At 49.7% G+C, this 24,326-nt stretch overlaps 2 protein-coding genes across 5 annotated transcripts; one reads left to right on the top strand and one right to left on the bottom strand.

Annotated features, from left to right (window-relative positions):
* Positions 1-2,444: 2,444 nt before the first annotated feature.
* Positions 2,445-4,424, bottom strand: CIAO2B (cytosolic iron-sulfur assembly component 2B). Its single transcript, XM_068527381.1, has 5 exons — positions 4,226-4,424; positions 3,986-4,065; positions 3,573-3,698; positions 3,069-3,114; positions 2,445-2,655 (listed from the first exon to the last, which is right to left on the bottom strand). The coding sequence occupies exons 1-5, from the start codon at positions 4,365-4,367 to the stop codon at positions 2,558-2,560; spliced, it is 492 nt and encodes a 163-aa protein (XP_068383482.1). The 5' UTR covers positions 4,368-4,424; the 3' UTR covers positions 2,445-2,557.
* A 1,087-nt stretch (positions 4,425-5,511) lies between these two features.
* CES2 (carboxylesterase 2) lies at positions 5,512-24,199 on the top strand. Of its 4 annotated transcripts, XM_068527377.1 has the most exons (13): positions 5,512-5,684; positions 11,197-11,401; positions 12,315-12,456; positions 13,120-13,253; positions 13,334-13,592; positions 14,032-14,130; positions 14,401-14,541; positions 14,657-14,737; positions 14,969-15,113; positions 15,538-15,675; positions 16,383-16,455; positions 19,593-19,786; positions 23,546-24,199. In XM_068527377.1, exons 1-13 carry the CDS (start codon positions 5,609-5,611, stop codon positions 23,617-23,619), a joined length of 1,761 nt encoding a protein of 586 aa, XP_068383478.1. In that variant the 5' UTR covers positions 5,512-5,608; the 3' UTR covers positions 23,620-24,199. The 4 variants fall into 4 exon arrangements, with proteins under 4 accessions (XP_068383478.1, XP_068383480.1, XP_068383481.1 ...); XM_068527379.1 differs by lacking the exon at positions 19,593-19,786 and having other exon boundaries at positions 23,546-24,197; XM_068527380.1 differs by lacking the exons at positions 19,593-19,786; positions 23,546-24,199 and adding an exon at positions 21,305-21,465.
* The last annotated feature ends 127 nt before the right edge of the window (positions 24,200-24,326 follow it).

Genomic DNA, 24,326 nt, shown 5'->3' with positions numbered 1-24,326 from the left:
GGGCTGCCCAGGAGAGGGGCAGATGCAGATACCTCTCCCCTCTCCCCCATACCCACCTTTTCTCTGTGGGACCCCATGCCCTTCCCCTTCCCTCGGGTAGCAAAATGCTGCAAAGGCAACTTGGCTGGATTTCAGTATTCCCAGCCCTCCTTACACCACAGCTCCCACGCCCCAGTTCTTCTGTTCTAAGTCTCAATTCATTCATTCCACTGACCTGTACTAAGTACCTACTACTGTGTGCCAGGCCTTTGTGCTTTGGGAATGATGATGAGCAAAAATGGACATAGCTGGGCCTGTTCGTACATGTCATCTAATCTCTGGGTCAGTCTCACTCAGCTGTGATTTGTTGTTCCCATTTTGTAGACATGGTAACCGAGGCCTGAGAAGTCACAGGCCAGAAACAGCACAGCCAGACACCCCTGGTGGAGGGCTTCAGGGACCTAAAACTTCACCCCACCCCTCCCACCCCCATGTTCTCAGACAGCAGCTGGGATTCCAGAAAGTTCCCCGGGCACTAGCCCAGGATTCACAAATGGTGTCCCTGCAGGCAGCTGTGGGCCACGCACAGATGAGTCAAGACTGACAAGGGGACGATCTGATATGCCAGCTGGATATGAGCAGCTTGATGATCCTCGTCCACCGTGGCCTAGCTGCCAGGAGAGCCAGCTGAATGACTCAGTGACACCTGCCTCCCCCGTGACCTCCCACCCCCAGCTGAACACAGACACCACAGACACCTAGACACATCGGGCTGTCAGTGCAGAAGTACACACTTGGTAAAGCCTACAGCTGGGTACTGGTGGTTGGGGAGGCTCCCTGGGGACTGCGGGGCCCTGGGTGGTCTCCTGCCTCTCTGGAGCACTGAGCTTCTTCATCTGTGGAAGTGGGAGGTACTCTGCCTGGAAGATCACCTGAAATGGTCCCAGATCCATTTTCAATCTCCAGAGCAGTCCTAAGCTATTGCGTCTCCCCACATCACACATGAAGAAACTGGGTGACATGGGTCGATGGCTTCACCCCTCTGAGCAGCCAGATCTTGGTCACTAGGTGGCGAAGCTACTCCCGCCTGGAAGTGGGGGTTGGAGGTGGGCGTAGGCCCCTCCAGCCAGGCAACAGCACCCCCTGCCAGCTGAGCAGTACCCGCTGAACAGCTGAGGTTCCTCTACTCCCTAACTGGTGGTCTTGGGGAGTCACTTATTCTAGAAGCTTCTTTCCTCATCTGCAAAACAGAGATGATAAAGAATAGCAACTGCCACACAGGGCTGGCTTGAGGACTGACTGACTAGATAGTATATATAAAACCTTCGGCCAATGCCCACTCTCAGGACAGGTCCAATATTGTCAGAAGGCCCCCAAAAACAGATTTGCCAAGCGGCCAGGTTCCCTGCTGAGGCCTCTGCCCACCAGGTGGGCAAGTCTTCTTAATATCCGCATTTTTCCTCAGAGAAGGAAATGCAGGCAGGGAATTGTGACATTATGACTCCTGACTGGCTGATCCGAGGTCTAAGCCCCACGGTCTATCCTGGTGACCAACTGTGCTGGGCGAGGCAGAGGCCCCAGACCTGAGCACCTGGGGTGACACACATTTCCCAGGCTGCTGGTGGAGACAGTGCTTCAGATGGCTTTCAGCAGAGAAATCTGCTGGCACTGCCCTGACCAGGGGACCAAACTGAGCATCACCAACAGTGGGGACAAGCTGGCATCACACAGCTACTGGTGGATGCTAAGGATACATACAACACTCCTGGGCAAGGTTCTCGCTAGTCAACTCAAACCTGAACTCAACCAACTTCTAGTTTATAGGAAACACAGCAGACAAAACAACAAATCAGACTGTGGGACTTCTCCAGGACAACTCACCTGGGCTTTTCAAAATAGTCAGTGTCAAGAAAGATTAAAAGGTAGGGAGGCAGGGAGACAGTTCTAGAAGAGGCTAAAGAGAGATGACAACCAAATGCAATACATGAAACTTGACTGGAGCCTGACTTAAAAAAACAACTATGAATGACATTTTGGGAGAAATTCATACATGCCTGGATATTAGATATCAGTGTCAGAGAATTGTTCATTTAGGGGCCAAATTACAGTACTGTGGTTACAGGCTTATTCTTAGGAGACACAGGATGAAGTACTGAGAAGTGAAGGGTCATGTGTCTGCAGCTTACTTTCAAGTCTATTTATATTCTACACACACATAAATAAAACCAAAGCTGCAACATGTTAACAACTGTTAAATCTAGGTGGTGGGTATACAAAAGTGTTCACTACATTATTCTTTCAATTTTTTGGCATACTTGCAACTTTTCCTAATCAAACCATTGGGAGAAATTTAAAAAATGAACCAAACCTCATCGACCCAGCCTGTACAGGCACTCACTACCACCCCTATCCCAAACCCGGAGTGACCCCCACTGAAATGAAAGACTCTCAGGCATGCTGGGAAATGAATATAAATTAAGGGTTTATTACAAAATGCAAAATGTTAGTTTCTTATTGTCAGTGGTTCAAGAAAACAAGGCCATGAGCCCTGCGTGGGGCTGGGAGCAAAAATTCAGGCTCAGGAGCGGGCTGATAGGCACTGGTTCACAACCTCCAGCAGGTGGGTGTTCTCTAGGGCGGCTGCCACCCGCTCTTTATCCGCAAGCTGCTTGTTCACTGGGTGGAAAGGAGAGAGTGGTGAAATATATTTATACCCCCACCAACAAAGCCCTCCTGTCGCCGCCTTCCCAGGATCCCAAACCTTGGTCAGGCTACCCCAACCACCTGAGCCCACAACTACCCCACCTTCTTGTGACCCCTTCCCACCTGGCCATACATGTCTGCTTCCTATACTATAAAGCCTGACAACCCTGGTCCTGTGTACTTAGGAGAGGGAGAGGGCAGGAGTGGGAGAACATGGTAAACACAGGAGACTCAAGTCAGGCCAGCTTAGCTCTAGGCTGCCACCTCCACTGGCGAGTCACCCACCTAGTGCCAAGCCCCCAACCCTCCCCCTAATCTTGCCCTACAGACCACCATGGCAAGCGGGGAACCTCCGGGCTAATGCCTCAACACCAGCCCACACTTACCTGCATGCTCCGAGGCATGGGTCCCTGGTGTAATGTGCACGTCCAGCTGGGAGGGAGATAGGTGGGGCCTGAGCACTCACATACCTGTCTACTCCCTTTTCCCCTCTCCCCACTCACCACCTCCAGCTGATCCTTATTCCTAATCATGCCTCTGGACTCCGGCCCTTCCATTACACCCCAAACCCACTCACAGCCATTCCATCTCTACCCAAAGGACTGGCCAATTGCTACTGACTTAAAGGCCCACCTGCGTCCCATCCCTGCTCCAAACTTACCTACAGCTCCCTACTGCCCTTCCTGCCACACTCCTCACTACTTTTCTGCATTTTCCAGCTTGGATCTTTATTCTTGTCCCATCCAACTGGAAAGCCTCCTCCCAGTTTCATCTCTGCTAGCTGGGATCCTTCCAGATCTCACTCTGATGTTCAAGTTCATGCTCTCCATGTCCTCCTCAGTAGCAGACACTCATGCCTGCCCCACCCCCAGGGCTCAGTTCCACCTTACCTTGAAACGCTGGGGAAGGGATCGCAGAAGCTTGACTTTGATGGACAGGCCAATAAGTGTGGCCATACTGCAGTGCGGAATGGTGGGTGTGAAGGCCACGGCGACTGTGCTCTCGGGGTCGCTCACCTGGTTGGAGAGGTGGGATGTTAGAAGTCATGGCCCGTCCAGCCCAGAGACCCTCTTATTAGTTTGTTGCTTCAGGGAAGTCATCTAACCGGTATGGGTCTCAGTTTCCTCATCCATAAAATGGGCACACACACACACACACACACACACACACACACACACACATCCCGTTCCAAAGATCCCCTGAGGAGTCCGTGAGCTGAGAGAACGCCAACCCCCTGGTGCACAGCTGAGCCTTTCTGACTCTCCTGAACAAGTCGCTCCCCTGGACGCTGGGAGTGACTCACCTGAACCCGGACTTGCTCTACTACGTTCAATTCTTCTAGTGTCAGTGGATGCTCCGGGTCATTGATGGAGCGAATCAGATGTGGCAAGTGAAGGAAAGGGGACTCTGAGCCTCTGCCCACTCAGAACCCCCCTCCGGGATTGCCCGGCCCTACTACAGCTCCACCGACTACTGGACATCACTTCATCCCACCACCTCCCAGGCCCCCTCCAACCCGCCCGCGCCCAGCAGCGGCGGATATCGAAGATCTCGCGCGCGTCGATGCTGTCTGGAACCTGCTCGTCCTCCTCGCCCGCGGTCACTGGCCGCTCCCCAGAGCGCTCGTAGATGAGGGGGTTAGCGTTCTCCAGGAGGCCGCCCCCCATTCCGCCGCCGCCCACCATCGCGGAACTGCTGCCGGCAACTGTAGGCGGGCGCTTCCGCTCCTACGGTGCATTTCCGGGGAACAGGAAGGGGGCGTGGCGTGGCGTGGCGACGGGGTAACGCGAGGGACACGCGGCCTTGCCGGTATGCCGCCTGCGGTTTGGGTGGAGCGGCTGCCTCCTTGCGCTCTCTACGCGGATCCGAGAAAATGCCGAGCGCTCCAACAAAGACACGGAGAAGGGACCACGTGTGCGAACCGGGAGGGTGCCTGACGGCGCAGGCCAAGGCTGGGGTACTAAAGACCCGTCTTGAGATTGAGCCAGGCGTACCGTCAGGCATCACTTCCTCCGAGAGGCCTGCCCCTTAGGCTGGGCGGGCGCCCAGAGTTGCCTCTGTCCCGGCACGGTTCACTGCGTTTCGGAACTTCCCAGTGACGCACCTGCAGCCCCCGCTGCACCTTGGGCCTGGGAGTGCTCTCACGGTTCCCAGCGTGCGGCCCTAAAGACGTTCTTCAAATGTTTGTCCAATGGATAAAGGACCGTGACCTCGATTTTGACGGGAGGTGGGGACAGGGAAAGACACGGGGTGGGGTTGAGGGTGTCCTTAAGATGAGTGCCACAATCAGGTGTGCATTTCAAAAGGCGGGCCTTTGCCGAGTAGGGAGGAGGGCCCACGGAGACCCTCAGACCAGGGACAATAGGGGGATGAAGGCGGACCCAGGAAATCGATCCCCGAAAGCAAGGAGTTCTTGGAATGAAGTGCCCTCACACTTCCCTGCCTTTACTCGGGTGGTTCCTTTCACTCTGAACGAAGATTGTTTTCATTTATCTGTCTATGGGAATCCTGATCGTGCACCTCCTCAAGGAAGCTCTCCTGGTTTCCCCAATCACAGCTTATTGCTCCCTCTCTCTCCCCCTCGGAACACACTTGTCGGGCCTGTGACTATAAGGACACTGAACGCAGGTTTGTGGAGAGGGTTCTTGGTATTGCGGAGTGGCTGCAGAAGCCTCAAGGTCCCTGCGGAGGAGGCCCAAGAGGACAGAGGGGAAGCGGCTGTGCTAGCCCCTACCTGCCACTGGCCTTTACCCGTTCTGTCCCGCTTTCCTGCCAAACCCATCTTTCCCCGCCTACTCCCTTCCCAGTCCAAAGTCCAGGCCTGGGCGAGGCACTCAATCGTCGACGGCTGGATGCGTCCCTGCGCAGCCTCTTGGTGAAAAGCAGCGTGTCCGCCGGTAGTGCAAGAAAGACCTGTGAGCCCAAGATGCAGCTGGACCAACTTCACGAGTGGCTGAGAGCCGTGGCCTTCGGGGTCCTGCTTCTCCTTGTCCCGGGCCAGGGTGAGGCTCCGACGCGGGGCGGCAGGGACTGGGGTAGGATTTGCCAAATTCTGCAGAGGCAGGACCTGAGGCTGCGGGAGGAAAGGCGTCCGGGAGGTGGGAGCCGGCGGAGAGTTCCAGCACCAGAACCGTGTGAGGGATACGACGCATCTCTGCGCCCCCTGAGGCGCAGAGAGAGTCTGGGCTGCCCCAAGTCGCACTACCCCAAGGCGCAAGCAGGCCCTAGGGGCTCTGAGCAGCACCGGGCGAGCTGGGGAGTTATTTGGGACATTTCCCTGCGAGTGTTTGTGGTGGAGCTGGTGCTGACGGGGGTAATAACAACAATAATTATACCTTCCCGCCACCATGTGGCTCTGAGTGTTTCGCCCTTGGCCAGAGGGGTGTCCTGACACCCACTGAGCCCCTCTCCACAGGAGCCCTGGGCAAGGTTACTGGCCCAGCCTACAGAAGCCCCCATCCCCCGGCCACCACATCCTACTATCAGACAGACTTCCACGTGCTTCTCTTCACCCCGTGCACCCACCCTGAGTGAGGGCAGGTCTTGACCTCCAGGGCAAAGGTGATCTCTCTTTGTGCCAGCCCTTATTGGTAGCCTTTATAGCTTACGCTATGTGGGCACAGTACCTGGGCACAGCTCCAGCTCCTGTGCCCCCTCTCTTTTAAAAAAAATTTTATTTATTTATTTGGCTGCGCCAGGTCTTAGTTGCAGCATGCTGGATCTTCATTGCCTTGTGCAGGATCTTCCTTGCAGCATGCGGGATCTTTAGTTGCAGCACATGTGATCTTTTAGTTGCAGCATGTGGGATCTAGTTCCCTGACCAGGGATCGAACCCACACCCCCTGCATTGGGAGTGTGGAGTCTTAACCACTGGGCCACCATGGAAGTTCCCTGTGCTCCTCTTGAAGGGCGTGATCCTCTAATCCAAACAGGCTCTGCCTGTGGGACCTGACTATCCTCTCCCTTCCCAGTCAAATCTGCCTGGGTGCGTCCACACTCATGACTACCCCGAGGCCCAACCCATCGTGCTTCTGCCCTTACCCCTTGTTCACCAGGCTCTAAGAGGTCACCGGAACCTTCCAGTGCCACAATGTGCGAGGCCTCGCTGATGCCTCTTTCTAAAAATGTTGCTGTGTTGGATGGGACCCATTTTCAGAAAAGAAGAACTGGCAAGCACAGATGATGGGTCTGACCCTCTCCTGTCCCACCCAGTCCTGGCTTATTGGCAGGGACCATCTAGGTCCCCAGGGCCTTCCACACACTAACCAGGAGTTTACCCAAGAATGGATGTGTGCATGCATCCTTGGTTTTCACCCAAATGGTCACACATTGCCTCCGTTTTTGGTCCCTGGCTTTTCCACTTCCTGACACAGGGAGTGACCTCTCCACACGCCCACATGGTAGAACTTATTCATACTGTTTAATGAAAGGGCTTCTCTTCAAGGAGGAAGCATCCTTGATGTAACTAGCCTCTGATCAGGAACATTTTAGCAGGTTTTGTCTTTTGCTATAACAAACATCAAGCATTAAAGGTCGGTGGAGGCAGTGAATTACAGGTGCAGACGTCACATCCCACAAAGGACTTATGTAGACAGCGTGTTCCTCGGGAGAAGGATGAGTCTTCTGACTTGGAAAGGCATTGCTCAGTTGCCCTCTGTGGAGCATGTGAATAGCTGCTAACTCCAGCCTCACCCACACCAGGTGTCATCAGGCGCATTCATCCACGTTAATTTAATGGGTGTAGGGTAGTATAGTTCCATAAGGATTTTTTTTGTTTTCTTTCTTTTTTTTTTTACTTTTTATTATGAAACCAGGCTCAAATCTGCCAAATTCTGCAGAAGTAGAGCCTGAGTCTGCAGGAGGAAAGGCTCCAGGGAAGTGGGAGCCAGTGGAGATAACACCAGGGGAATTGGGAGCCTGACTGGATACCTCCCTGCGCCCTGAGGCACAGAGAGGGTCAGGCCTGCCCGAGGTCACGCAGCACCGCAGGGCTCCTCATCTGAGGTAGCGAGAATAATATAACACACTCAGTGTACCATGATCTACCTTCAACAGTTATCAAGACCTGGGCAACTTAGTTTTGTCTGGATTATCACCTCTCCTTTGCACCATTATTTGAAGCAAATCCCAGACATCATATCACCTGTAATTTTTTTTATCATGTCCTACTAAAAGAAGAAATATATATCTCTCATAATTTCTTAATGTAATCAAACATCTAGTCAAATATTCTTATTTCATATTATCTCATGATATTTATGACCTTTTAAAAACCATGATTTAAACAAGGTTCTTACTTTAAACATTAGTAGATGTGCTTTTTTTTTTATAAAGTATTTGTTTATTTATTTATTTATGACTGTGTTGGGTCCTCGTTTCTGTGCAAGGGCTCTCTCTAGTTGTGGCAAGCGGGGGCCACTCTTCATCGCGGTGCGCGGGCCTCTCACTATCGCGGCCTCTCTTCTTGCGGAGCACAGGCTCCAGACGCGCAGGCTCAGTAATTGTGGCTCACGGGCCCAGCTGCTCCGCGGCACGTGGGATCTTCCCAGACCAGGGCTCGAACCCGTGTCCCCTGCATTGGCAGGCAGATTCTCAACCACTGCGCCACCAGGGAAGCCCTAGATGTGCTTTTTTTAATAACAGATTTGAGATATAATTCACATGGCATAACTTTTACCCATTTAAAGTGGTTTTTAGTGTATTCACAGAGTTTACCACATCAGTTCCCCTTTCCCCAACATTTCTGTCTCTATGCATACACCAATTCTGGACGTATAAATGAAATAATGCAACATGTGGTCCTTTGTGACTGGCTTTTTTCACTTAGCGTATTTTCAAGGTTCATCCGTATTGTAGCATGTTTGGTACTTCTTTTTATTGCTGAGTAATATTCCATTGTATAGATATGGTACATTTTATCAATCCATTTATCAGTTGATGGACATTTGGATTGTTTCCACTTTTTGGCTATTATAAATAATCCTGCTATGAACACTCATACGCAAGTTTTTTTGTGGACATATGTTTTCAATTCTCTTGGGTTTATACCTAGGAGTGGGATTGCTGGGTCCTGTGGTAACTCTATGTTTAAACTTTTTTTAAAAAAATTAATTACTTTATTTATTTTTGGCTGTGTTGGGTCTTCGTTGCTGCGTGCGGGCTTTCTCTAGTTGTGGCGAACAGGGGCTGCTCTTCGTTGCGGTGCAGTGGCTTCTCTTGTTGCGGAGCACGGGCTCTAGGCGCACGGGCTTCAGTAGTTGTGGCATACGGGCTCAGTAGTTGTGGTGCACGGGCTTAGTTGCTCCGCGGCATGTGGGATCTTCCCGGACCAGGGCTCGAACCCGTGTCCCCTGCATTGGCAGGCGGATTCTTAACCACTGCGCCACCAGGGAAGTCCTATGTTTAACCTTTTGAATAACTGCCAGGGTGTTTTCCAAAGCACCTGCACCATTCTCCCTTCCCACCGGCAATATACAAAGGTTCCAGTTTTTCCACATCCTTTCCAACATTTATTATTATCTATCTTTTGAAGTATTTCATGAGTCTCTTTCAATCTTCAGATTCCTCCTCTGCCTCTCTTTTATTTTTCTTGTAATTTTGTTGCTGTGTTGAAGAAACCAGTTTGTTCTGGAGAGTATCCCAGAGTTTGAGGGTTTTTTTGTTTTTGTTTTTCCTGAAGTATAGTTGATTTATAATGTTGTGTTAGTTTCAGGCATACAGTAAAGTGGTTCAGTTATATATATTATATATTCAGAATGTTTTCCCTTATAGATTATTACAAGATATTGAGTATAGCTCCCTGTGCTATACAATAGGTCCTTGTTGGTTATTTTATATATAGTACTGTGTTTGTGTTAATCCCAAACTCCTAATTTATCCCTCCCCACTTTGTCCCTTTGGTAACCATAAGTTTGTTTTCTATGTCTGTGAGTCACTGTTTTGTAAATAAGTTCATCTGTATCATTTTTTTTAGATTCCACATATAACAGAGTTTGGGTCTTGCTGATTACATCCCTAGGGTGTCTTTTAACTGTTTCTCTGTCCCCTGTATGCCTGTAAACTTGTATTTATATTCCAGAGGCTTGATCAGATTCAGATTTTAGGTTTTGCTTTGTTTTGTTTGGGGACAAGACTACTTCATATGTGGTGCAGTGGACTTCCAACAGAAAACATACAATGTCTGATTGTCTTGCTTTTTGTGACAAAATATGTTGTTGACATCACAATCAGATTTCAATGTGCATTTCTCTTAGCATGAATGAGGTGAACATCTCATCTGCGTAGGAGCCGTTTACTGGTATTCCTTATTCTGTCTGGACATATTCTTTCACCGTTTCACATTCTTTCACCAAATATGCATAGCTGGCATATTTCTTATTCATTTATAGAAATTCTTTATCTATTAAGAATATCAGCTCTGGGCTTCCCTGGTGACGCAGTGGTTAAGAATCCGCCTGCCAATGCAAGGGACACGGTTTCGAGCCCTGGTCCGGGAAGGTCCCACATGCCACAGAGCAACTAAGCCCGTGCGCCACAGCTACTGAGCCTGCACTCTAGAGCCCGTGAGCCACAACTACTGAAGCCCGTGTGCCACAACTACTGAAGCCCACGCACCCAGAGCCCATGCTCCGCAGCAAGAGAAGCCGCCGCAATGGGAAGCCCGCGCACCTCAACGAAGTGTAGCCCCCGCTCGCCGCAATTAGAGAAAGCCCATGCGCAGCAACAAAGATCCAATGCAGCAAAAAATAAATAAATAAAATAAATTAATTAAAAAAACAAAAAAAAGAATATCAGCCCTTTCTCTGTCAGGGGACTTTCAATCTCTTCCTGCCTCCCTGATCCCCATAGCAGGATGGGCTGTGCTTTTTATGTTCTAGACACAGCTGCCCTTCTCTTTGTAGTTCTCCTCATACTGTCACTCTTTGTTTGGAGGATACTTTTTTTTTTTTTTAAAGACTTAATTAATTAATTAATTATTTTTTAAACATCTTTATTGGAGTAGAATTGCTTTAAAATGGTGTGTTACTTTCTGCTTTATAACAAAGTGAATCAGTTATACATATACATACGTTCCCATATCTCTTCCCTCTTGCTGGAGGATACTTTCTTTATGTCATTCTTGCCACCTAGAGTGTGAGATCCTTAAGGACAGGAATCTTGTCTGTCCGATTCCCACAGTTCTACTGCCTCCTAGGACCTGGCACACAGTGAGTAGAAAGGACACTCTCACCCCATCAAGCTCATGTGACTATTTGTTTGAGGCTAAACTATGGGGCTAAACCATGGTGCCGAGCCCCAAGGAACCTCAGTGAGCATGGTGGAAAAGGCTGGGGCAGTGAAGGCAGTTGGGGGTGGGGGGAGCAGAGTTACAGGCAGGAAATCTGTAAAGCAAGTGTTGGTAGATCAGTGTCCCTTGAGCTGAGCTGAGGACAGGAAGGAGGTGGCAGCATCAACAGTCTGGGAGGGCAGCTAAATGGGGAGACCCAACCCTGACGTCCATCTCTCTGCCCACAGGCCAGGACTCGGCCAGCCCCGTGCGGACCACGCACACGGGCCAGGTGCGGGGGAGCCTCGTGCATGTGAAGAACACTGATGTGGGGATCCACACCTTCTTGGGAATTCCCTTCGCCAAGCCACCTCTAGGGCTGTTGCGGTTTGCGCCCCCGGAGCCTCCGGAATCTTGGAGTGGTATAAAGGATGGGACCTCCCACCCAGCCAAGTAAGCAGGGGTTCCAGGGGACTCTAGGCCCTGGGATAGAGGGTACTCTGAGCTCTGGGCCAGGCTGCAGTTGTCATTTCATGTCGTTTCAAAACAGCCAGTTTTCCCTCTGAGTTTGGTGGATTTTCACATGCATTTTTCTGATGAGCATGCAGAGGCTTGAAAGGGTGAAGTAACTTTCCCAGACTGAGGGCTTAGCACTCAAAGAGCATTAGCTCCACAATCTGAAGGGACAAGCAGAGACACACAACTCCCTAGGTTCTAGTTGTGACAAGTGATCTCTGCCACCAGAGGAGGTATCTCTGGGAGAGGTTTGAGCCTTGTAGGAGCTCCTGACTCTAGCAGCAGACACTGTAGATCCCTGAGGAGCAGAAGACCCCACTCTGCACAGCCACTGTGCCAACCGACAGGGCCAGATGCCATTGACCAAGGGGTATATGTTCTTGAAACTAGAAACTGTGGGAGTGATGAGGTTCCCTGAGAGTCTGACTTGGGATGAGGGATGTGCCACTGCCCTTCTCATGAGAAATTAATCCATTCCTTTTGGCAGCACATGCATACGGGCTACTCCCCTGTTCCAGGTCTGCCTGAGTACAGTTATATGGTGGTGAATGTCAACACATGCAACCAATCGTTCTCATAGAGACCCTCCAGAGTCAAGATTTCTCAGCCTCAGGAGGACTGATATCCAAGGCCCTCATAAGCTTGAGGCCTCCTGGAAGACTAGGCTCTATCCCAGCTTCCCCAGAGTCTGTGGCCTGTAGCTTGGTGCAAAGGGGCTTTAGGGAGGGATCACATGTGAGTGAGGTATCAAAGGAGGTGGGACTAAGGGTAGCTGGGAGCATATCTGGGCCCAGGATCTGGTTATGGCCACAGCATGGCCCCAGGACTGACTGCCTGCCATGGTCACCAGGTGTCTGCAGGACTTCGCTAGCATGAAAGAAATGACTCTGAAACTACTGAATGTGACCCTGCCTTCTACTTCCATGTCTGAAGACTGCCTATACCTCAACATCTACACACCTGCCCATTCCCGTGAGGGCTCTAAACTGCCTGTGAGTGCCAGGCCACAGCTGGCTAAGGGGTGGGAGGACATTTCTTCTGCAGAAGATTTAAAAGAACAAGATCAACCTGGGCCCCACTGCAGTGTGGACCCTGTTAAGAAGTTTCTTACTATCAGATCCAAGAGAGTATTTCTTACCCAGCATGGGTGGCTGATGCCTGGGCACAGGGTCACAGAACTCTGGCTGCTCCCAGACGTCAGAAACTGTGGCCCTGGTAGGGACCCAGGACCTACCCAACCAACTCATACCCAGGACCCACTCAGGTGCCTGAGGGATGCACTTTGAGGTGGCCGGAGACCCCAGCCATGGATTATCTGTTGGGCCAATGAGAATAGAGTACACTTTTAATTAATGTGCGTGCATGTGGGGTGATCAGAGAGACACCCCTTTTCTTTCCATGTCAGAGAGGGTTCTGGGGGAAATGGAGCCAGGCTTTGGTATGTGGGACGGGCCCCAAAGTGTGGGAGGCCCGGTTTTCCTGATAGAACTTGGGTTGTCTTCAGCCCAGGTCATGAAGACACCGCTTTGTCTTGCTGGAGTTCTGTCCATGTGGTTAGGAGGACAGAGCCAAAGTGGTGGTTAGTTTAGGTAGCAGCTCTGGTGGGGTTTGGGCTTGGTGGGAGCCATATGGTATCTGTGCCTTGGATTCGCCAGGTGATGGTGTGGATCCATGGTGGTGCGTTTGTTGTGGGCATGGCTTCCATGTATGACGGCTCTGCTCTGGCGGCCTTCGAGGACGTGGTGGTGGTCGTTATCCAGTACCGCCTGGGTTTGCTGGGCTTCTTCAGGTGAGACTGGGGCTGGGCTCGGCAATGCGGGCTGATGGAGCCAGGACAGTCCCATGATCCTCATCCCTGCCACCTCTCAGCACTGGAGACAAACACGCAACTGGCAACTGGGGCTACCTGGATCAAGTGGCCGCACTACGCTGGGTCCAGCAGAATATCGTCTACTTTGGAGGCGACCCTGACCATGTCACCATTTTTGGCGAGTCTGCGGGTGGCGTAAGCGTGTCTTTGCATGTTGTGTCCCCCATGTCCGAAGGACTCTTCCACTGTGCCATCATGGAGAGTGGCGTGGCCCTGCTGCCCAGCTTCACCGCCAACTCATCTGATGTGGTCTCCACAGTGAGTGCCCTCAACCGTGGGAAGCCCAGACCTGCTGCCCCATCTCTTACCTCTCAGCCTCTATTACTCTGTCTGTTAAATGGGGATAACAAGGACTCCACTGCCATCAGAGGACCTTGGAAACAGCCGCCTATCTGGGGATTGTTCGAGGGTCAGAATTCACAGACCTCTGTCAGCGCAGAGGCTGAGTACATTCTGTGGCCCACAAGACTGCTGCCCTGGGGGCCCCCATCATAGGCAGGACCATCTAGGCAGGTGGGATGGCACCCCTGGCAGAGTCCTCTGAGCATCAGGGAAGTTGGAACAATTTCAAAACTGTAGGAATCCATTCACAATACTCTGTGAGATTTGGGGTACACCTGCCTCCAACTGGGGCACTGGGCAAACCTCTTTCCCCTACCCGGAAGCATGAGCCAGCCGCTGCCTGGTCTGTTTACAGGTGGTGGCCAACCTGTCTGCCTGTGGCCAGGTTGACTCAGAGGCCCTGGTGGACTGCCTGCGGCACAAGAGTGAAGAGGAGATTCTGGCCATCAACAAGGTTTGACTGATGGACATGGCTGTGGAGGGAAGGGTCCAGTAGGTGTGAGGCAGGCAAGCCTGGGTGCCCTTCATCCTCCCTGGGCAAGTTACTCTAGCTCCTCACCTTGGTGTCCTCACAGCCCTGGATGGGAAATCGAGGCCAGGCCATGCTGAGGCAGGTATAGGACCTGCTGGGGTGGGTGTGAGCATTCTGGGACGAGCCAAGAAGGGGTGGAAGATGTCTGCGGCATCAGAAAGTGTCTGCAACCTGACCTTGAGTGTCCCTTAGCCCCTCAGCATCATCCCTGGCCTGGTGGACGGGATCTTCCTGCCCAAGCACCCCCAGGAGCTGCTGGCCTCTGCCGACTTGCACCCTGTCCCCAGCATCATTGGTGTAAACAACGATGAGTTCAGTTGGATCATGCCCTCGGTGAGGCCCACTCCCAAGCCTCCAGGTGCGGGGGAGCCCATCCAGTGGGAAGGCCTCGGGGCTTCGTAGCTCCAGGCCCATCATATCTCCAACTCGAGACTCCCCCACCACCCAGGTCATGAACAATTCTGACACCCAGAAGGAAATGGACAGAGAGACCATAAAGGATGGCTTGCAGATAATATCAACAATGATGGTGAGGTTCCTGGGGACCTGCCCACATGGGGAGGGGGCCCCTTTCCTATCCCAAGGCACGGGAAGCCCAGCCCCCAGATATCCTGTCCATGCAGCACCCCTCACCCAGAGCTTGGCCCCTTTCCCCGATTCCGTATTCCATCCCAGGATCCATCTCCCCAGTCCTGCATCTGCTGCTTCCCGGCCCCTGCCAGCCTGCCTAACCTGCCTCTTCCTGATCCACCTGGGGCAGATGATGCCGCCTGAGTTTGCTGACCTGTTGATGGAGGAGTACATAGGGGACAGTGAGGACCCCCAGACCCTCCGAATCCAGTTCCATGAGATCATGGGGGACTGCATCTTCGTGATCCCTGCACTCCAAGTAGCAAAGTTGCAGTGTGAGTACATCTGCACTAAGGCCAGACTGGCTAGGGGGCGGCTCAGAGCTGCAGGTGCCAGATGAGGTCTACTGGTGTCCAAAACCTAGCCCATGTCTATTTATTGGTGCCAGGCACTTGATATCCTTCATCTTGATAAATCCTCATGGCTAGTCTAAGAGACAGACATTTACCCCATTTTACGGAGGAGGAAACAGGTTCAGTGACCTTTAGTGACTTGCCTAAAACAATACCCTAGGAAGTTCCAAGGCCACAATTTGAATCCAGGCCCTTCCCACTGCCCTTGCTCCAGCCTGGGGCTCCTTCACCCCATTGTCCAGACTCCAACCAGCTTTGGACCTAGCTATGTCATCACCATGGGTGATGCAAGAAAGCTCCGGGTGAGGGGCCGCCAGGTCATGGCCCGTCTTCCCCACCTCCCCAGGTTCCTACGCCCCTGTCTACTTCTACGAGTTCCAGCATCAGCCCAGCTTCTTCAAGGATGTCAGGCCGAGCTATGTGAGGGCAGACCATGGAGATGAGGTTCACTTCATCTTCAGAAGTCCTTTCGGGAGCAGCCACAGTGAGTCTTCCTAGGTGGGGGTCCCTCAGAGGCTCCTCATCCCCAGGATGTGGGATGGGACACTGGATAAGACCCTGAGTGAGGGTGATTGCCCTCACTGTACAGACGAGGAAACTGAGGCTCAGAGGGAGGAGGGGATCAGGTGTCCAAGATCTGACAGCTAGAAAGATTGAACTTGAATTGGAGTCTAGCATTCTTTAGACTGGAACCCGTGCTCCCTCCACCTCTCCCCACCCTGACCTTGGGTTTCTGGCATGGGTGCAGAGGGGGTGTTTGAAAGGCCTCTTTCTTTCTTTCTTCCTTCCTTCCTTCCTTTCTTTCTTTCTTCCTTTTTTTCTTTTTTTCTTTCTTTCTTTCTTTTCTTTCCTCCCTCCCTCCTTTCTTCCTTCCTTCCTTTCTCTCTCTCTTTCTTTCCCTCCCTTCCTTCATTCCTTCCTTCCTTGCTTTCTTTCTTTTTCATATTTATTTCTTAAATGGCCTTCTACTGTCAGAAGAAGGGAGCCTTCTGGGTCAGGGATGAGCCCAGTGTTGGGTCAGCCAGAAGCCGGGATGAATATATGGGGTTTGGGCAAGGAGAGGGCCTGGGGAGCGGGCAGAGAGCCAGGCCTTGGGATGGCAGGGAGGAGCCTGAGATGGGGTGAGGGCGAATGACCCACATGCCGGACTGGAGTTGCCCTGACCTGGACCCTTGTCCTCGTGCTCTGTAGTCCAACTCACTGAGGAGGAAGAGCTGCTGAGCAGGAAGATGATGAAGTATTGGGCCAACTTTGCTCGAAATGGGTGAGATGTCACACTCCTACTTTAACCTCCACGGTGGCGAGGGCAGGGCTTGAGCCCATCCAGGGCTCCCCTTGTCTGTGGTGACTTCATTAGCGGATGTGTCCTTAATTGCATGGCAGCCCCCTCCCCAGCTCCAGGACCCTCCTGGACAGAAAGGGGCCTTGTGGGTGCTGGACACTCATTCCATCTTGGGGTGACCTGGATGGGGGGTGACAGTGCTGTTATCCGCAGAGCCTCCCTCTATCAGGAAGGGACAGAGGCCGCCCTGTCCCCTGCGGAGCTGACGCTCTGGTGGGAGGTAGTTTCTTTCCTCCTTCTGGAACGTCCCCCCAACCATTCCCCAAGCTTGTTTGGCTGCCTTGCCTGACCCCAGTCAGGGTACTCTGTCTGGGCTCGGTAGGGCTTATAGTGACCTTCACACTGCCCCACGGGAGGGCATGTCTACAGGAACCCCAACAGCGAGGGTCTGCCCCACTGGCCTGTGTTCAACCAGGAGGAGCAGTACATGCAGCTGAACACTCAGCCTGCAGTGGGCCGAGCCCTGAAGGCCCACAGGCTCCAGTTCTGGACAAAGACCCTACCCCAGAAGATACGGGAGCTAATGGAGGCCAAGGAGAAGCACACAGAACTGTAGCTGCTTGCGTCTGGGGGGGGGGGGGGAGGGGTGGGCTTGAGTGTAGGTGGGAGTCTGCCGGATGTGCCCACACACACCCAGTGAGGAGCCAGTAGTTTCTTCCTTCATTCACATAGCCATTCATTCATTCATTCATTCGTCTATCCATCCATCCATCCAGCAAACATTGAAGAACCTACTGCATGATGTTAGTTCCCAAGCCTGCCATGGGTCCTCTCTTGCTAGACACAATCCATAAACCCTCCCAGGAAGCTGGATGAGCAAACCCCAATGGAAGTTTACCTTCCTCAACACCCCAGTGGGCCCTGGGCCCCATCCTCCCCTCCTCACCTCCACTCCCTCCCCACCCTCTTTCTCCTCTCCCTCTGAAGGAAGGTGCTTTGGGGCATGTCGCCCACACTTGGCTCTCAACAAGCCCCCCATGCTTTCCATCTGTAAATGGCCAATAGGAAGCCTGGATACCAGGAGCCTGGGAGCTCCAAGATCTCAGCCCCACTGAGGCTCCCAACTACTAAGAATGTAAATGTCCCTGTCCCCACTCATTGTCCTCCTAGATTAAGTGCCGTCTATCATTGACATTTAAACAACCTACTCATTCACTTATCAGTGTCCCACGGAGGTAACCCCATTTTTTGTAGGAACTCAGAGTGGGCTTGTCCATGGGTCCCTGGAGCCTGGACCAGCTGCCCAGTGGCCAGGAGAAGCAGGCGGGTTCCTCAGTCACTGCCTCCGGAAGTTTGTCTTCATTCTCAGTGGTTCTGCAGACACTGTAGGGCCCAAACTTTACATGACTGTAGCACATCCATGAAGATGTTTATCTGTGGGATGTTTCCTGGAAGTAGGATTGAGGGGTCAGAAGATCCAGGCATATCTAGGGGAAGAGACTCTTGTTGGCTGGCTCCCAAGGGCCTCTTCATCCAGGGAGGTCTCCTCTTGCCTTTTAGAATTCCCCTTGCTACCCTGCCCCCCTCCCCCGCCCCCTCTGCTGAGCATCGCCCAACTCACCAACTCACTGTGGGCATCCACATGATTAGTTTTCCTACTTATCTCATTGTTTTCCCCAAACTTTTATTCCCCCTGCACCATCTCCCCCCAACAAAAAACCCTGTCTTATATTTTATCTCAACATGCAAAGATACCAATTATGTTCACTCTGCCTGTTTGTGCTGCCAAAGCACTTTCTCTCTATCATTAAGAAGCTGTATCCCTCTTCTCGTAGATCCAGGACTCCCTATCTCTGACCCTCTGGGCACCAGGTTTCCCAGGAGGAAGGTCCCCCTTCTTTCTGCCCCACCATAGAGCCTCCTGAAGTTGGGCTTGAAGGCTGGAGATTCCTGCATTGCCAACTGTGCCCACCAGATGGCAGACTAGCATAACCTTAAGCTTGAGATGACCAACTCTGGAGCCGGAAGGAGCTTTCCTTCTAAAGAACACTGCCTGGTGCAAATGCTTCCCCCCGCATCCTGAAAGCATTTATTGAGCACCTGTGGCATGCATGCCTCTATGTTTTTCAGTCCTGCATATGCACAGTATACTTCCCAAAAGTGGATTCCCAAAACTAGTTTTTAGGACTAGTTAATCTTATTTTTTTAACAGCTTTATTGTGGAATAATTTACATACAATCAAATTCACCCATTTTAGGTGTACAGTTTGATAAATTGGGATAAATGTATAAGACATACAACCACCATCACATCAAGTTTTAGGATGCATCCATTGCTCCAAAAAGTTCCTTTAGGGACTTCCCTAGTGGTCCAGTGGTTAGGACTTCACCTTCTGATGTGAGGGGTGCGGGTTTGATCCCTGATCGGGGATCCCACATGCCTCGTGGCCAAAAAGCCAAAACATAAAATAGAGGCAATATTGTAACAAATTCAATAAAGACTTTAAAAATGATCCACATCAAAAAAAAAAAAAGTTCCTTTACGCCACTTTGCACTGCCCTGACCCTGGTCCCTCACAACCACTAAATTGCTTTCTGTTGCTATAGTATGCCTTTTCTAAAATGTCATAGAAATGAAATCATTTTTTTTACCAGCTTCTGTCTCTTAGCATAATGTTTTTGAGATTCAATTAGTAGTTCTTCTCTTTTCTTGCTGAATAGTATTCCATATATGACATGCCACATTTTATCCATTCATCCATTGATGGACATCTGAGTGATTTCTATTTTTTGGCTATTTTCAATAAAGTAGCTATGAACATTTTCAGACAAGTCCTTGTGTGGACGTATGCTTTCATTTTGTAAATAGTAAATAGCTAAGAGTGGAATCGCAGGGTCATATGGAGAGTGTATGCTTAACTTTTAAAGAAAGTGCCAAACTGTCTTCCAAATTGACTGTTCCATTTTTGCACACCCACCGGCCATATAGTTGGGGTCCAATTGCTCCAGATCCTCGCCAACACTTGGTCTTATCAGTCTTTTACATTTGATTAATTTAATGGGTGTGTAGTGGCATCTCATTGTGGTTGGTTACCTGCCTCTCTCTCTCTCTTTCTCAGTCTCTCTCTTACTCATGAGGCCCTGAATGTACCTATGTGTCAACATTCTGGGAGAGGGAACAGCCCCACCAGGGAGGCTTCCAAAGAGGATTCAGGAAGCTGCACTGGTTATTTCTGGCAGAAGTTTGATCCTCAGGCTCTCCAACTCGAGGTGCCAGCTGGAAGCCCAGGAGAGGATATGGCACCTAGTCCAGGCATGACCCTCACCCTGTCCCTCATTGAATCAGCACATCTAACTGTTTGAATCAGCAAATATTTGCCAGTGCCTCATACTCTCCACCCATCCCCCCACCTCCCACTCCCAGCCAGCCATGTTCCTGACACTGAGGCCCAGAGGTAAGTCCTACCCCGCCTTGGAGTGGGAGTCTCCCAAGCCAGCAGAGAGACAGACACCCTGAGAGACCCTGTCCTGACACAAGAACAGGCTCCCATTGGCTCTGGTTTCTTGCCTCGTGTCTTCACAATGTAACCTCCCTTTAACCCTATGAGGTTGGTTCCTGTTATCATCACTGTTTTATGGATGACAAAACTAGGCCCAGAGCTGTGAAGTAACTTGTACTAGGTCACACAGTTGCCACTTGGCAGAGCCAGGATTTGAGTGCAGGAGGTCTGGCTCTTAAGTCACATCTTCCCTGCATTTGGAATGGGATTCGAGTTGTTAATAGCAGTCTTCCTGCCCCCTTTCCTCCATCATCCCTACCCCGGGTCTCAGGGCCACTGGAGGGTAGTGCCCTGCTTCTGCCCTGTCATTTGAGGGTCCTCCAAGAGAGTAGGCCTACCTGAGAGTCACCCCCAACATACAACCTGGGTATCCTCAGTCCTCCAGCCCCTTGGCAGAGCTGCTCAGGCCCAAGGCGCTGAGGCTCTATAAGGGCATCATCCAACCACTGTGGAAAAGAGCTTGTTTGTTTTTCAGAACATTAAGCACAATTACCATATGACCAGCAATTCCATTCCTTGCTATACAACCAAGAGAAATGAAAACATAGGACCACAGAGAAATGTATAAATAAATGTTTATAGCAGTATTATTCATAATAGTCAAAAGGTAGAAACAACCCAAATGCCCTTCAATGAATGAATGGATAAAAAAATTGTGGTGCAGCCACAGTGAAATATTATTCGGCCATGAAAAAGGAATGAAGTACTGATATGTGCTGCAACTTAGATGAACCTCAAAAACGTGGTGCTAAGTGAAAGAAGCCAGACACAAAAGGTCACATATCATATGATTGCTTTTATGTGATACATCCAGAATAGGTAAATCCATAGAGGCAGAGAGCAGATTAATGGTTATCAGGTCATCAGGGGATGGGGGTATTGGTGTGTGAGGTGAGGGGGGTAGGGGTGGGAATGGAGAGTGACTGCTTAATGGGTACAGGGTGTATTGCTGGGGAAATGAAAGAGTTTTGTAACTAGAGAGATGCGGTAGTTACACAAAATTGCAAACACACTAAATGCCACTGAATTGTATACTTTATAATGGTTTATTGTATGTTATGTGAATTTCCATAAACTGTACATTTTTCAGCCAACTAGCTGGTTACTAAATATCCATGGTGAAAGCTTTAGCCATGGAAAGTAACTCATATCCCTTATGTAGACCTCTCCACTTCTTACGTGTCGCCATTGGCGTAACACTTTCTGAAATTGCTCTGCCGATTTAAACTGCCACCAGCAAAGTCTACGGGTGTTTTGTTTTGTTTTGGCAGTACTGCGCGGCTTGCAGGATCTTAGTTCCCCAGCCGGGGATCAAACCCATGCCCCTTGCAGTGGAAGCATGGAGTCCTAACCACTGGACCACCACGGAAGTCCCTGGAGTTTACAAGTTTCATTGCAACTTTACCAGCATTTGCAGACCACAATTTTTAAATGTCAACTTTTTTTTTAAATAAATTTATTTATTTATTTATTTATTTATTTATTTATTTATTTTTGGCTGCGTTGGGTCTTCGTGGCTGTGCGCGGGCTTTCTCTAGCTGCGGCGAGCAGGGGCCACTTTTCGTTGCAGTGCGCGGGCCTCTCAATGCAGTGGCCTCTCTTGTTGCGGAGCACGGGCTCCAGGCGCCGGGGGCTTCAGCACCCGCGGCTCGCGGGCTCCAGAGCGCAGGCTCAGCAGTTGTGGCGCACGGGCCCAGTTGCTCCGCGGCATGTGGGATCTTCCCGGACCAGGGATCGAACCCGTGTCCCCTGCATTGGCAGGCAGACTCTTAACCACTGCACCACCAGGGAAGCCCAAATGTCAACTTTTTTTTGAAATATAATTTACATACCATAACATTTACCCCTTTAAAGTGTACAGTTCAGTGGTTTTTAGTATACTCACAAAGTTGTGCAACCATCAGCACTACCTTATTCCAGAACATTTGCATCAGCATCACCCAAAAACAAGCCGGTGCCCATTAGCAGTCACTTCCCATCCCTCCCCGCCCCCCCACCCCCAGCCCCTGACAATCATGAATCTACTTTCTGTCAAATCTATGGATTTGCCTATTCTGGACATTTCATAGAATAGAATCATACAATATATGGGTTTTGGGGCTTTTGGGGGGGGGTTGTTTGGTTTTTAAATATTTGTTTATTTATTTTGGCTGTGCCAGGTCTTAGTTGCAGCATGCGGGGTCTTTTAGTTGCGGCATGCAAACTCTTAGTTGTGGCATGCATGTAGAATCTAGTTCCCCAACCAGGGATGGAACTGGGGCCCCCTGCATTGGGAGCTCGGAGTTTTACCCACTGGACCACCAGGGAAATCCCAGTATATGGTTTTTTGTGTATGACTTCTTTCATTTAATATAATGTTTTCAAGGTTCATGTATGTTGTAACAGATATCAATACTTCATTCCTTTTCGTGGCTGAATAGTCTATTTATTGTATGGATATACCACATTTTGTTTATCCATCCATCAGTTGATAGACAGTTGGGTTGTTTCCACATTTTTGGCTATTATGGATTCCCCTACTAAGAACATTTATGTACCAGTTTTTGTGCAAACATATGACTTAATTTCTCTTGGTTATATACTTAGGAATGGAAACTCTGGGTCATATAGCAACTCTTTGTTTAATCATTTCAGGAACTGCTGAACTGTTTTCCAAAGTAGCTGCACCATTTTACGTTCCCACCAGTAGTGTGTGAGGATTTCAATTACTCCACATCCTTGCCAATGCTTGTTAATATCTTTTGTTTTGATTGTAGTCACCCCAGTGGGTGTGAAGTGGTACCTCATTGTGGTTTTGAGTTGCACTTCCCTAGTGACTGAAATAGTGAACATCTTTTCATGCGCTTATTGGCCATTTTTATATCTCCTTTGGAGAAATGTCTTCTGAAATCTTTTGACCATTTGGATTATTTGTCTTTTTATTGTTGAGTGGTAAAGATTTACATATATTCTAGATACAAGTCTCTTATCCAATATATGATTTGCAACTGTTTTTCCCATTCTGTGGGTTGTCTTTTCACTTTGTTGACAGTAACCTTTGCAACACAAAAATTCTTTATTTTGATGAGGTTTAATTTATTTTTTCTTTTGTTGCTTGGCCTTTTTGTGTCATACCTTAAAAATGATTGCTTAATCCAAGGTCATAAAGATTTACCTCTATGATTTCTCCTAAGAATTTTATAGTTTTAGCTGTTACATGAATGAATTACATTCATCTGAAGTTAATTTTTGTATATGGTATGAATCAGGGATTCTTTTTCTTGTGGTTATCCAGCTGTCCCTGCATCATTTGTTGAAAAAAACCTATTCTTTACTTATTGAACTGTCTTGGTGCCCTTACTGAAAGTCAATTGGTCATGAATGAAGGAGCTTGTTTCTGGACTTTCAATTCTACTCTGTTAATTTATATGTCTATCCTTATGCTACTACCACACTATCTTGATTACTGTAGTTTTGTAGTAAGTTTTGAAATTGGGAAGTGTGAATTCCCCAACTTTGTTCTTCTTTTTCAGGGTTGCTGTATTATTTTGCCAGAGTTGCCATAACAAAGGACCACAGTCTGGGTGACTTAAACAAGAGAAGTTAATTGTCTCACAATCCTAGAGGCTACAAGTCTGAAATCAAGGTGTTAGCAGGGTTGGTTCCTTCTGAGTGTTGTGAGAGAGAATCCATGCCTCTTTCCTAGTTTCTGGTAGCCTCACACATTCCTTGACTTATAGATGGCATTCTCCCTCTGGCTTCATATTGTCTTCCCTCTGACCTGTCCGCCTCTGTGTCCAAATTTCCCCCTCTTACAAGGACACCAGGTATATTAGGCTAGGGCCCACCCGAATGATCACCTCTGTAATCATCTTAATTTGACTAACGGCCTTATCTTTAAATAAGGTCACATTCTGAGGTACTGGGGGTTATGACTCCACATATTTTTTACGTGGAGACACAAATCAATCCATAATAATTGTTTGGCTATTCTGGGTCCCTTGCATTTCCAAGTGAATTATGATCGGCTTGTTCATTTCTGAAAAAAAAAAAAAAAAAAGCAGCTGAGATTCTCATAGGGATCACACTGAATGCATAGATCAGTTTGGGAAGTATTACCATTTTAACAATATTAAGTCTTCTAACCCATGAACATGGAACATCTTTCCATTTAGTTAAGTCTTCTTTAATTTCTCTCAATTATGTTTTCTAGTTTCTAATGTACAGTCTTGTACTTCCCTTATTAAATTTATTCCTAAGTATTCTATTCTTTTTGATGCTATTGTAAATGGAATGGTTTTCTTAATATCATCT

Source organism: Eschrichtius robustus, chromosome 19 (genome assembly GCF_028021215.1).
Source record: "Eschrichtius robustus isolate mEscRob2 chromosome 19, mEscRob2.pri, whole genome shotgun sequence".
Taxonomy (NCBI): Eukaryota; Metazoa; Chordata; class Mammalia; order Artiodactyla; family Eschrichtiidae; genus Eschrichtius; species Eschrichtius robustus.
The sequence above is the reverse complement of the archived record's forward strand: the minus strand, read 5'-3'. Positions and strand labels throughout refer to the sequence as shown.

Excerpts from the sequence above, each read along its gene's own strand:
- CES2 (XM_068527377.1), top strand. The coding sequence starts at position 5,609 with ATGCAGCTGGACCAACTTCACGAGTGGCTGAGAGCCGTGGCCTTCGGG. Across the intron at positions 16,456-19,592 it reads GCCAACTTTGCTCGAAATGG|TCTCTCTCTTACTCATGAGG; the intron begins GTGAGATGTCAC and ends TCTCTTTCTCAG. Across the intron at positions 19,787-23,545 it reads GGATATGGCACCTAGTCCAG|GGTTGCTGTATTATTTTGCC; the intron begins GCATGACCCTCA and ends CTTCTTTTTCAG.
- CIAO2B (XM_068527381.1), bottom strand. The coding sequence starts at position 4,367 with ATGGTGGGCGGCGGCGGAATGGGGGGCGGCCTCCTGGAGAACGCTAAC. Across the intron at positions 3,699-3,985 it reads TAGAGCAAGTCCGGGTTCAG|GTGAGCGACCCCGAGAGCAC; the intron begins GTGAGTCACTCC and ends CTCTCCAACCAG. Across the intron at positions 2,656-3,068 it reads CCATGCCTCGGAGCATGCAG|TGAACAAGCAGCTTGCGGAT; the intron begins GTAAGTGTGGGC and ends CTTTCCACCCAG.